The sequence below is a fragment of the Hemiscyllium ocellatum genome, chromosome 8, assembly GCF_020745735.1.
Source record: "Hemiscyllium ocellatum isolate sHemOce1 chromosome 8, sHemOce1.pat.X.cur, whole genome shotgun sequence".
NCBI classification, from domain to species: domain Eukaryota; kingdom Metazoa; phylum Chordata; class Chondrichthyes; order Orectolobiformes; family Hemiscylliidae; genus Hemiscyllium; species Hemiscyllium ocellatum.
In genome coordinates this window covers 87,091,597-87,106,328 of record NC_083408.1, presented here as the reverse complement: position 1 = coordinate 87,106,328, position 14,732 = coordinate 87,091,597, and the positions used below count along the sequence as shown (strand labels likewise).

Below are 14,732 nucleotides of genomic sequence, written 5' to 3'. Positions count from 1 at the left end.
AAATATGTCATTAACTGTGTTCATTTATCCATTTATAATTAAATAGATCTTGTTTGGCAGTTTATCATATAACTTTTATAAAATATTCTCCATACATTATCACTCTTCAAGGTTGAGAAACATCAAGAGAGCAACCTGTAAGATGAAATAGAATTATTCAAATGAAAAGTAGGTATATTTATTTCAGAACATTGCATTTTAGATGTGGCATATAATTAATTTGAGTTTGGGCAGGGCAGTACGGTGGATCAACGGCTATCACTGCTGCCTCACAGCACCAGGGACCCGGATTCGATTCCAGCCTCGGGCGACTGTCTGTGTGAAGTTTGCACGTTTTCCTCGTGTCTGCGAGGGCTTCCTCCAGGTGCCTCGGTTTCCCCCCACAGACCAAAGATGTGTAAGTTAGGTCGATTGACCATGCAAAATTGCCCATTGTGGTCAGAGACATCTAGGCTGGATGCATTAGTCAGGGGAAATGTAAAGTAGTAGGGGAGTAGGTCTGGGTGGGATACTCTTTGGAGGGTCGGTGTGAACTTGTTGGACCAAATGGCCTGTTTCCACATTGTAGTGATTCTATTCAATTATATATTGAGTGTAACACGATTGACAGGAAATTAGATAACTTTAAACCTATGGTGCCCAAAACTATTCACCAACTCATCAGGAGTGACTTATTGTTATGTTTAATTAATAAGTCAATTATCACTGTATTAGGTGTTGCTACCAGACTGGCGGATGTAAAACTAGATAGATATTTGTATTTTTGTCTAACATTTCTTGCATTTATATATTCTTAAGAGTGTTGTATTTGGTCCCAGTTCACTAACATACACCTTGGCCAGGTAAAAACATATTGATTGAGGGGTTATCTATGATTTAAACATTAAGTAAATGTCAGCAGTCGAGTATTGAAGTATTTTGAAGTTCGCCGTTGGACAGTGCTGCTTTCATTGGCGCTGAACTCCAGGTGGAGAGTTGATGGGTCAAATGATTTTCTACCACGCTCCATCTTCTTATGCACTAATGGCCAAACAGTTCAAATGATGGGATGAGCTCCAAGCACAAGAAAGTAAAATTGTCCTAATTATGTTTTTTTAAAAAATCTGGAGTTAGCAAATAAAAATATTAGAACCGTGAATGAAGGGCAACTTAATATATCAGTAACACATTTTCAAGGTTTAACCCATGTTATTTGAAAGAAGTGTTGGGGCCATTTTGAATTTTCTGTAAGATGGTCATCCTGTTCCCACACAGGCATACAATAGATCAGGAAAGACATAACAGCTAAATATTATAGTGCATACTTTCATAGGACAGATCCATGTTGAAACTTTTACCCAAAAAGAACCACTTTTTACTGCAGATAATCTCATACAAGTTATAGTTCATACCACTTATCGTTTTTGCAACTTATCTGCAATATAAGAATTGCATGGAACATACAGTATAATGTTTATATTTTATATTTTACTTTAGTCCATTTATTTCCAAGGGCTAAAGAGATGTTCAACAGCAAATAGACTAATCTCACAGTACCGGGGAGCTCTGTGAAGTTGGCATTTACTCCTGAACAATGAGGAAACTGCCTGTAAGACCTGTTCACCATCTATTTAATATAAGCACATTTTAAATATTACAGCTCAATGTAAAAGTCTTAAAAATTCAAATCTAGATGGAAAATTATAGTTTATATGTATCAATAATTTCTAATTGTGGCCATCATATGTGCATTAAGGTAAGAGAAAAGGATGTTTGGGCCATTGATCTAGGTGACAATCACATTCATAATAGGAAGTTCCGTAACAAAACCAATTTTGGGTAAGGAGTTTGATTTCTGAATGAGATAAATTTTATTCCATATCGTCATAGAGAAATAGAGATGTACAGCATATAGTTCGAGATGTCCTTGTATCATTGGAACTACAATGGCAGTGTAATAAAAACTAAGTGATATGTTAAACCCATTAACAGTTGAATAATTTTATGACATAGGGATTATATAATCGGAAGTTTTGGAAAAAAACCAGATGCTAAAATATCCAGTCCCCTAACTTTCTAACATCAGAGTAACAAAATTATGCTGTGGAGGTGCCTGATAATAAATACAATATTGTTATAATGTCCACAGTAGTAAATATATTAAGAAAACGTTGGGCTTGCTCAAAATTAAATCTTTGATTAGGCATTGGAAACTTTTTGTATAGTATTTATAGATAATTATTTCACTAGCTTATAATTAAACTCCCCGGCAAGTTCAAGTAACGCAAAACGGGAAGCATGCAATGAATACTAATAAGTATATCTTACTCATGTGCCTTTCTCAACGAACGAACAAGAAAACGATCAAATCATTGCGAAAAATAACCAGGAGCCTGACAACTAAAATGCAAATGTGGAAAAATGAAACAATGTCACCGATTTAAAGGTATAGATGTGCAAATTGTGATTAAATCATATTAAATATTGTAGAGGTCTGAAAACGTTAGGTCTTGGACTGAAAGAAGATGTTTGTTTACTCCTAACAAAATTATTGTGAAAACAATGCATCATTAATTTTCAGCTTTACTCTGATTTGCATATTTAAATACCACAGAACCTAAATGCACGTTAAATGCATCTTTTGAAAACATTTTTGCTATGTTTTATGTTAATACATCGGCTTGGAGCACGGCCACCCGAACTTTCTGTCAGTCTATATTTCATCTGAAGTTGCATCATTTAATTATTAATACATTAATTGCAATCCTTCATACTTCTCTTGTGTGGTGGGGGCATAATCTAAGTAATTCAAACTTAACTGAAAGAAACTCGAGAATTATATTGAGAGGAAGTGTCAACATAGCTTAATCATTAAATAGTGAATATTTTTTCTGTTCGGTATTTGGGACAGAACACCCTTATTATTGTTATTTTCGACGGTTAACTCGTAGCAACGTACTCCATGGAGCCGTCTAAAATCAATGTTGCTCACGTTTCTTTCTGGGGTCTGAGGGGAAAACAAACAACATTATAAGAAACAATTTTGCAGTCTATTAAAAGCAAACTTGCGACTGCACCCAGAAAGAATACAAGAACTTTTAAAGAGAACCCTAACACTATCGCAAATAATAGTTAGTAAAATGACTAATCCGTAAGCAAAATTTTACATTTAAGTGAAAACTATCGCTTAAGCATAAGTGAGACTAGGAAAGCAAATATCATTTATCAACCTGATATAAAAAAAGAATTCTGTATACTTTCAAAATACTGATGATCACAGCAACCTATCGCAAATTTATAATTTGGCTCTACAGTCGCCATTAGCAAGGATTAAAATTCGTTTCAAGCGAGTTGATCTGAAAATAGTGACATGCTTTGCAATTATATCAAGAATAAAATCAAAAACCGCGCTGTGCTCTGTCATACACGAGCAATCGGTATGTATACATTTTTCAAAATCTATAGAAGGTCCACTGATTACAGCACATTTATTACCAGGAACCCTTAAACATTTCAACTGCTGAGACTACTCACAAGCAAAGCCATTAATGCTTTATAAACAAATCTGTTTCTATCAACTACATACTCAATCATTCTTACAATTTGTAACTATTTCGAGGAGTAGGCTGCAGGATTGGGGGAAACCATACAATAGTTGGCAAATTTCAACGAAGCTTTTAAGAATGCTACAAATAAAGTAAGTAGCAAAAATTAATGTGTACATTTTTTAAAAACTGGAACTAATTAATATATTGCCAATAGATAGTTCTCACTAAATAGAATAGTATTGTGGATCTTAGGAAATGGTTTGATTTAGAAGTAGAATCAGATAAGTGGTGAGAAAGAATTAATGCATAGATCTTTATTTTAACCTGCCTCAGTGCTAATAATGCAAAACCTAATTATTCCTGTCAAGTTTATGCTACTGAAACAACGGAAGGCAAAGAATGCCATCAAACATTTGAAGAATGCTTAGGTGGCTGGACCAGAGAAGTGGCAATTCAATATAATGCTAACAGATTATTTTTAAAAAACAACTTGGTTGAAAAATGTGCAACAGAAGTAAACCATTAATGCAATGAGAAAATTTGGAATTGAGAATGACCGTTTCAACCATTGAGTGATAATATGAGGTGGCTGCATAGGCGAATACCATGTTAGAATGTTTCACAAAACAATTTGATTTGCACATTGTTTCTGCCAAACTTGAAAGTTCAATTCTTATCACCAACCACAAAAACATGCACAGATATTGGAGTGGATGAATACAATATCAACAAGATATTTTCGTAGAGAATTGAGCTATGACGTCCTTATCGTGAATGAAAAAAATTAATTTGTTAAAGATTAGACCCAGATCTCTGCAGGGATATACAGCCAGTTTATATAAATTGCATAATACATTTAAATCCTAAATAAACATCTTCCCTCAAGCAATGATAATCATTTGAAATAATGTAGCACTTAAGATCTTAGCGATAAAACATATTAGACGCCTTCAAAATATTGGTTGAAGCCATAATCGAGTTACGTACCAGGAAATCTTTCAGTTCTTTGTAATATCTCACAAAGATTTCCTATATTCTTCAGGTATTCTTACAATGGATACCCGTAAGAAATTAGAGCTTATTTCAGCTATCATTAAATTAATTTATTGAATTATTCATATTATTAATCATTCATATCATTGAGTTACTTACATAAATTTATAAGTACTTCTATAAGTTTCAGTTTTATCCTTTAATTTTCAACTGTATGATAATCACAACTCTTTAATTACATTCTTTCAGTCAAAACGTTAAACATTTTCCCAAACAAATCTAAAATTTTGAATCTAAAATACGATACTATATATCGTAATTATAGGGCTATATTAACTGCAAAGGATAACCTGCATTTAGGTAAAAGCAATGACTGCAGATGCTGGAAATCAGATTCTGGATTAGTGGTGCTGGAAGAGCATAGCAGTTCAGGCAGCATCCGAGGAGCAGCGAAATCGACGTTTCGGGCAAAAGCCCTTCATCAGGAAGGGCTGATGAAGGGGTTTTGCCCGAAACGTTGATTTCGCTGCTCCTCGGATGCTGCCTGAACTGCTGTGCTCTTCCAGCACCACTAATCCAGAATAAACTGCATTTAGTTTTAAATTCGTTGTTTGAACTCGAATACTTCAATACTTAGTAATGGTTGCAATTAAAAAGGTCTGTCTTTTTTTTGCTGTAAGAGCTTAACTGTAGTATCAGTGAAGGGCAACGAGAAGCGGGTAAGTTTATTCAGAATCACTAATTATTACCGATAAAATGAAGACCTAGGCACTAAAATTGTGTTTAACATTTACCCACAATGATTTTGACAAATCGCTAGTGAGTGTAATTTACACATCCTGTTGTGGCTGTCAGACAGATTAGAAGAAAAGTAGCATTTTAATATAATTCACTTCAATTAGGATGTTACTAAATTGTGTCCATCGTAAACCCAATTTTTGCAACTTCTAAAACAAAACAAAACGCCTGTCAATTCAGGTCAATTTCATTGACGCAAAATCAGCCAAGCAGTTCCCATGTAACATGTAACATCATCCAAAGTTGGCGAAAAAAAGGAGCAAATTCATAGCATTTAAATTGGAGTTGAATGCTATTGCTTTGAAATAACAAACTAAGCTCAAAAATATTTTCATTTCAAGAAATGCACTCACCCATTCAGTCGCGCGCTTGCCTTTCTCTCTTCCTTCTCTCTTGTTGTATATAGTTCAATGCTGTCTGAACCCCAGTCATTTGCTTTGCTTACCTCTTGCGGATTCAAAATGTTGCCTGGTAAATCTTTTGTAAACTCCTTGTTAGCCAATACAAATCACAGAATGCTTAAAGCGCCCTTTGTCCTTCAGGGACTCAAGATCCCATCATTAGCGTTTATTACTCAGAGAAGTTTGACAATGTTATTGACTACTTAGAAGATTTTTTTCATTCATTCTTGTTGAGGTCCACCTCACGCTTGAATAGAAACGGAAATATTTTTTCAAATATTTCCCTAGCCTCGTACACAAAAGATAATAAGCTGTTGCACATCTCCTCCCCTAACCACCTTAGAATACAATGTTTTCTTTCTCTTTAAGATGAGAACAGAGTGGGAAAGCAATATTGCGCTTTTAAGTAATATTGCTCTCCACATTATTGGCGTATGTCTTGAAAACTGCGAATAAAGCGATGAATTTACCTTTTTTGTAATTCATCCTATCTCCAGAATCCCACTCCCATGTCGCTTGTTACTTGTTTGGCTGTTACTTCTTATTTACTTATGGCTCGACAGTTGAAGGCTCAAGCAGTTTAATACCCATTTCTGCGTCTACGGTTATAATGTTTACTTCACTTGCTTTATGTGACCTTCTGACAAATTCGCTGAAAATGTAGTCGCTCAAGAAAATGTGGAACAGACTTCTCAGCTGCAATGAAATACATAACAATGATTATACAAACAGTTGTTTTAATGAATACCATTTTACCACACAACTATTTAACAGGGATTTTAAAATATAAATATATAACGCCTGATTGACTTCTATTTTGAAACAGCTCTATTATCTTGCAGACAATTTTTCCATTATTCAATGTCTGGAATTTTGTGTAACTGTTTTAATATAGTTACATGTAATCCCTGCATATTGAACTAACCTCATTCAGTGCTGCAGTGTAAACATATTAACTGCTCCATGACTATAAATTGCATGTTTCTGTTTGTTAGTATTAATTAAACGGATTGCATTTTCCTATTGAGTCGATACATTTTTCAACGTTTTGTTTCCGTCATACTAAAGGAGGGTGAAAGTTCCTCCTCGAATTTCTGTTAAACTCATGAAGGTTGTAACGCCCTGTCAGTGGCACGACCCAATAGATCAAATGCTAGTTAATTTCATAACACCAGTCCAAAATACTCCACAGTCATTGGCTCTCAATTATGTCATAAATATCCAAATATTAATTCAAAATGAACATTTGATTTAAAAAAGAAACATTGACCTATTTGGGGAAAACATGATCTGTGAGTTTTTTTGAAAAAAAAGGGCAATTTCATGGCGATTTATCGCAAAACTGAATGGGTAACACGGATACTCAATATTGACTGTTCTACAAATAGAGATCTCTTCCGGGTGAAGCCGAAATGTAGTTCGCGAAGTAAGTACAGGCGAGCAGCAATTATACTGATGATTTGTAAAATATTAAGTGTGAAAAAAATCAATTAAAATAGACATCCACAATCACAGTCAATGCAACTACTGACCACAAGTTATTTTCTAAAGTACCCTTTCGACTGCTTTGAAACGGCATTTATGCATGAAGCTGCAAAACGAAATCAATAGTCGTGAAAATAATTCATGAGACTCAGCAAGCTAATGAAACCGTTAATGTATACGTTGACGAATTATGACACAAGCGAACATTTGAGATCCCAAAACCTACAAAATCTAACTCCTTCCTATTATTAAAATATAAAATAGTTATATGTAAAAGTGTGCGACTATCCATATGGTTAGATCTTTGCCTGGAGAAATACAGTTGGCGCAACACGACTATTGGAGCAATAACTCTTTACTGCCCTGAGTTATTTGATTCAGCGAACTAATAAAACTGCAGTTTAAAAATTATTCTTGAGCTTGCCAACTGCCCTGCACTTCGATATGAAAATAATCCACCAAGAATTTAGCCCAAAATGTTGCATCTGTATTCTTATATTTTATGCAGATAAATAGATCGATTGCTGATAGCTATGTGTTAACATTTACAACACACTCAAATAAATCGGGGCATTTAGGTAGGGCATTGAATTTGAAGTCGTGTTTAGTGTTCATAATGCGTGATTTTTGCACAATTTATGATCATTTCTAGGCAATTTGCCAGTATGCGTATGAACACAACAAGGAATCAAAATGGCAAGTTTCTTCGGAGAATGATTTCTACACATTGGTTAACAAATTTCTGGCTTATTTTAATTTGCCTATGAGGTGATTGCAAATTTCAAACTAGATATCATAGGATGTATAGCATTTAGTAAAATCGCCAATTGTGGAATTAGTTGGGCCCAATAGATATTATTGTGCTTAATACTAATTAATCTAGTAAATATTGCCAATGTTTATTAGTCAAAACCGTGATGTGTACTTTTGTTTATATTACTTGTTGAATTAAAATATTCCTGTTAGTGTGCACGAAGCAAGATGCGTCTACTAATAATTGAAGATTCCTTTACATTTAGAGAATTCCCAAATAGCATTGTTACGTTGTGTTTAAACCGCACTTACGTGACATTTTACATATTTAAATAGGCTACACACACAAAGCAACGCTAAAGTGATTCATTAATAATAGTTTCGCCACGCACTGTAACATTAAATTTGTTTTGTTCCGCACTAAGAAGTGTTTCAAATGAATTACAATGCAACAAATGCAAAGAGGTATTCCTGGATATTTCTCAGCGTTGGCTGAATAGAGTCAACACTTGAGAACTGTTTTAGAACTTTGTCGTTTGAATTGTGAAAGCAGTTTAAATCCAGTGTTAATTTGCTCTTGCAATTCAAAAAGGCTACAAAACAAAGTTTGTTCCTAGAATTAAAATAAGGCTTCGTTCCATTCTGCATAAAGGTGTTGTCCCGGACACTTATTGCGCTTAGGTTTGTGATCGTAAAGGTTATTGTTCTGCGAAAATTCCTTTACATTTGCATCGCAAAATCCAGCAATACATAATGCTGCTTGCTTGAAAACGCCAGCAAATTTTACGTTGTTAAAGAACACTGCGGTGAATATTTCCAACTTGTCTTTCACTTTATATGGTAAATATAAACTACAAGGGATAATAGCCGTAAAAATAATGTAGAATGTAATGCATAGCTGACAACAGCATGCACGACAACAGCAGTTTGCCTATCATCTTAATATCACGGAATAAGCATAACTGCATATGGTCAGGACATATTGTATAGTTCACATTCTTAAGTATTCTACAGCAGAAAAGAAACCACATTAAGTCGGAAGACAACCAAAAAGGCAAATGAAATGAGACGGCGCAAGCATAAAGACCCAGAGCTCAAGTGATTTAAAGATCAACGTCAAATTGTATAACATGAAGCCATTTTAGCTCGATGAGATTTAGGGAGCCTGTGGCACGAAGCTTGGTTTTAACAGTATCGGATTAACAGATCCGTTCCAAGTTTAGCTGATTCAGATTAAATCTGATTTTCTCCTTGACCAACTGAAATGTTTACTTCAAACATCCCCACAGTCTTTGCAATCACAATGAAACTCTATCCAGGGAAACACAGATGAACTGAAGATTCAGAAAAGAAAATTGAATTGTTAAATATTTTATTTATCTTTCAAACTGTGTACCACTACCAATGAACAATACTCTACAAATAGCCTGTGCACAAATGAACATACAAAGAATGCAAAAAGCTAACAAAACAATCATTTTAAATAGACAAACAAACATATATGTATATATATATAAACTTTAAAGTAAAGTAAAAATATAACACCTTCTTTCAACATGAAATACCCACGAAGTTACAGGGTAGGTGCTCAAAATCTTGCAGCTTGGCAGAAATGGTTATCGAGGCATCACTTCGGTAATTTCTTTTCTATATGTATCCTTTAAATAAAGGTCATCACGAGTTTTTTTTTAATTTTAACGACCTTGGTCGTCAAGTCTTCTGCCGTGAAAGCAGAATAAACCATTCCTAAGAGGATGATGCAAGGACCTGGCGACTGGGGTCCTCCGCTGCGGTTCACTGGACTCATTGTGCTGGAATTTGGAGGCGCCCTCAGGCTCTGGGTTCTCTCCTCAGATGTCGCAGTCACTGTCGCTCGATGTGATGGAAATAGCCGAGGTGGCCGCTTTGCTCCTCTCCGACACGCTGCACAAGCTGGCAGCGGGACTTGAAGCGCCAACCAGTGGTTCCACAGCAGCGTCTTCCTCGCTCAACGAACGCACGGACGCCTGTGACAGAATCTGCTGCTGCAGCCTGCTCTCGTGAGGAAAACACAGCGAGGAATTACAATCCAGGTGAAATGTGCATCGACACAGAAACACGCGTCAACATCGGCAGCTAATCAAAGACCCGAAAATCACCTTCAAGGTATTTGCTCTGGGCGATGAGCACCATTGTCAACAACAAAGCAAACTATTTTATGATTATTTTTACAACTGCTTGTGCTTCCAAATATGGCGAATCAATTCAGTGTTCTTTCGGTCTAACATAATTGAGGCATTATTGTAGCAAATAACTGAAGTCAAGATAAGAAGAGATAGATTTGCGTTAAAATTTAGTAACATTGATTTTGGACCTAACAGACCTCGAAGAAAATCTAAGCGTTTATCCACCCTATATATTGAGCTTCTAAGAGCCAATCTGGAAGGGTTGGCTTCATCGAGTTGCAAGGACTAATGATTGAAGTATTTCCTTCAGTCTGATGTGATTTACACGAGTCCAGACTTTACTGTGAAAAACAGCAGTTTTAGGCAGACACAGATAAGATTAATCAATCAATTCAGTTGTTTTGTGTACCTATTTGATTCGACGAGTTATCTTAATACCTTAAACACGAATTTTAAATTACCTAACTGCGGCATATTGTCATGTTTTGCTAATTTGCATCGTAAAATTATTTGGATTTTCAATTTTTAGTCGTAAGTGGTCCCCAATTAATTTATTCCAGCTGAAGGTGCTAAATAGTCTGCCCAAATATTATTTATCCAACAGCAATTTACAGGCACTTGAAGGGACTGCGCATTCAGTGCAAACCTGTTTTTAGCTGCCGCTGCTCTGTCCCTTTGTCTTCGGTTCTTAAACCAGTTACCCACTTGTGTAGGTGTAAGTCCAGTGGCTTGGGCTAACTCTCGTTTTTTGCTGGGATTTGGATAGGGGTCCTGCAGATACCACTCTCTCAACAAATGCCTTGTTCTCTCCTTGAAGCAATGAGTCTTTTGTTCTCCGTCCCAGATGGTCCTGGGCAGGGGAAACTTCTTTCGAACTCTGTACTTGTCCACTGGACCCAACGGGCGGCCCCTTAGCTTCTCTGCCTCCTGGTAGTGTGCTTCTAGCCAAAGGGCTTGCAACTTGCCGTGTGACTCCTTGGTGAACTTGTGATTCTCCAGGATATGATATAGCTCTCGGAAGTTACCCGTGTGGAATGCCACGATAGCCCGAGCTCTGAGGACGGACTCGTTTTTGTTGAGTGCCTCACACGCTGCTGGGGCCACTGGCAGTGACCAGAGAAATCGACCAAGCCGTTCAATGTCTCCGCTCTCCTCCAACGTCTCACATACCCCCGCCACCTGCTGAGGGCTAAAATTCAGAATTGGAAGCTGGAACATTGATTCTCTATTTTTTAAAGACAATGCTGGATCAATGCAAAACCAAGACAACGAACTCCAACGAGCAAAGTACGGCAGACGATGTGTTCTAGTTAGGTTTCCAGATGCCAAGTATGAAATTGGTGCTCCAAGTGCCAGGGTTGTATCCTTTGCGGTTTCGATGGTGAGATGCTGTTAAAAAGGGGGAAAACATTCAGCCCACATCTGATTTTCTATTGGACTTGGCAGATTCGGTATCTGGTTGCCATGGCTGCCTGTCAATCACTGTCAAATTTGCCAATCAACCAGAAGGAAGGGTAAGAATTTTATCACCTCCGAAGAAATCTCACTATTGTTGGAAAAATCTAAGATATCTTCATTTCTATATTCGGTCGATCTAAAAGAACATGAAGATTTTTTTTAATGACGGGTGTGGATAAATAATTAAGTTCACGGGAAAATGGATATTTTATCGGCCCTTTGTCGATCACAATGTTGTTGCTTTCGGAGATACGATTCAAACATCGATTAATGTGAGACGTAGATAGGATTTCGATCAATATTCACTTATGTGACAAAACTCGGTTCTTTCAAGTCTTTGGTTCAATATGTATATTTGTATTTAATTCTACTTCTAATAATATGCAATGTGTAACAATATCCAAACGAGTAAAATGCCGGGTTGCCGTAATCAGTTCTCCAATCGCTTTGCGGCTATTCTGCACCACATATACTTTATGTCAATTTGTTACGCGGAATTACAAAACATGAGCTGAAGGCTCCCCCCCCCCCCCCAAAGCATTATGGACTAATTTACACTGGCTCTTTGCCATGAAGTCAAAGGACAACAAAATAAAATAACCTTTTGTATCGTAACTTATTATCATGATGACAAAAAAGACCGCATTTCAGAAATAAAACGTAGTATCTGCTTAAAGTTAAACGGTTAAACGCAAAGTGATGCATTCACTTGACAAATATCATCGACATGTCAATTTCGGACAGTTGGACTATCAAATCTATTCTAAGTGACTGAATATATTTAAACTGAAACCATTATTAGGGTATCTGTAATAATATCCTTGTCTTTAAGTACTGTCTATCTGCACATACCGACTTTTGAATTAAACAGCATACATTATGGAGCTATAAATCCCTATAAGCAACATTCTATATGAATATTTACAGTTCGAAAACATAAGTCCCAATATTTGGTATGGAATATGTCCCTTTTGAATGTAAAAGAAAGTTCAGCGCGGTTGGAAATGACATCTTTTTACGGTTCGTGTTTATACTTTATCACAGTTCTATACAGTTGAACTGAAGATACCCTTTCAAGCCATTTTGAGTAATTTCCGAGGTTGGGGAAATGTGTGCAGCACAGTAAACTATGGTACAATCCACTGCGAGTCGGTGATGGTTGAAAGCCAAGCGCGAGGTCTGACAGCAGCTGGCTGTAGCAAGGATGGTATCAAGCAATCAGTTATTTCAAAGGTAAAGCCACTTACAACAAAGAACACAACCTGCTTAGCGTAAGTAAATACACTGTTGTATTATGACAATTTCGGGTTCAGGATGGCGGCTTTTCGAGGTACTGACCTGGCCCTAACGACTATCAATCGCGTCTTCCACGTTTCATTATCACGTGGGAAGCGAATATCTTCCTACTTGAAACGCGGATAAGTTCTAAATATTTATTTCCCTCTATTTTGTTTGCACAATAGTTTGACTCCAAAATATTTCGGTAGGATTATGTTGATCAACATAAGCACAGTTTCTTGAAACATGTGAAAATGTTTTAAAGTACAGAAACGACACTGGTTCGTACGAACAGCGTCGATTACTGAGATGTTCTTCAATAACGCAAGTGAAATCAAATATTTCATTTCCACTAAAAAAGGTGTCAAATGTGATATTTACGCAGCGCATTTACGGATTTTTTTGTAGAATTGCTAGGCATAAATTTGTGACTTTCTGCATTGATTTATAATGCGTACTTTTTCGTGTTTTTATTTGTTAATAATATTGGATTGCGACGCGCAAAAAGTCGGCATTCTACGCCTTTTTATTGTCTACATTATTTCCACATGTTTACAATCAATGCTGCATCACCCAAGCAAACAAAATGCTCTCTGCACCAACTTGTCAGAAAGCATCAATGCAATCTGCTATTATAGGTGGCATTGCGGGCCAGTTTACGCCAGAAAGCTTGTAGCAATGTAACAGGAGCAATAACATAAATCCCAACCTAAATACTTCGACGTAGCAACAAAAGGCAGTCCAAATTGCTGAACTGAATTTACTGGCGCAGTTTGGTCACCTCCATTGCTCAACAATGTTTCTGTACGAATAGTCGGAAAAAAAGTGAGGCTTATTTAAAAATGCATACATTCATGCTTGGCACGTAACAGTATTAATATGGCACCGCAATTTTATTAAAGAAACAACAACGAATACCTCGTACAGATCTAGCTACCGAAAACCATAGAACCATCTATTCATCTACGCACCATAGACAAAATATAACAAAATGCAGGCTATTTGGTATCATGCAATATATGGATTAACCAGAGAACAAACTATGGAATAAATTGTTTATTTATGGGCAGTACGAATTCATGATATGACGCAAAAATAGTATTTATTGTGTCTGCTAACATGCATGTGAAAATACATTTCACTCCGTTTACTCCGTGCTATGCAAATACAAGGTGTGGCAGCTATGTGTTATGTGTCTTCTCAACCGAATTGGAAGACACAACCTAACAGTTCCATCAACATAGTTTCATTAACTATGTACGCCGTACATTTATGAAAATTAATCTGTAAAAGGGGATATCATTTCAATGAGGTAGTTGAAAGGATGTTCAAATTGGTTATACGTATCTGGTTGTATTGGGATGACGGGGCAACAAAACTTGGAACAAGAACAACAACATAGCACCAAAAGGAGATCTCCTTTAATCTGGATAAGCACCTGATGGTAATATGTTAATTAATAAACATAACACCGATGAATGCTCTACAGATTTACAGTATGTGGAAACGTGCACTGATTGCGATAGTTTGCGCGCCACTGGTTTAAATATATTTATTTTTAATAGTTTTCAAGGTTGCCTAAATAAAGTTGATACATCCTTGCTGATAAAGAATACTTATTTTGTAAACATATCTATGTAATCTCAAATAGAATTTTACTTGCTGTCCTGTAAGGTATTTATTACAACGGAAAATGCGGAGGCCTTTTCGAGGAATGGCCGTAGCATTTCTGTCTAACGGCATCAAACATATACAGTAGTGGTTCTTTTTTTGCACTCATTCTAGGATGCGGCCTCATTGGTACTGTATATCTAATATGGCATAATTTATCGTCCATCTGTTCCGAGTAGGCCTGAGAAGGTGATGACATAACT

At 36.4% G+C, this 14,732-nt stretch overlaps 1 protein-coding gene across 1 annotated transcript; it reads right to left on the bottom strand.

The window, feature by feature from the left end:
* Positions 1-9,807: 9,807 nt before the first annotated feature.
* Positions 9,808-11,340, bottom strand: LOC132817963 (homeobox protein SIX6). Its single transcript, XM_060828524.1, has 2 exons — positions 10,769-11,340; positions 9,808-9,988 (listed from the first exon to the last, which is right to left on the bottom strand). The coding sequence occupies exons 1-2, from the start codon at positions 11,338-11,340 to the stop codon at positions 9,808-9,810; spliced, it is 753 nt and encodes a 250-aa protein (XP_060684507.1).
* Between the last annotated feature and the right edge of the window lie 3,392 nt (positions 11,341-14,732).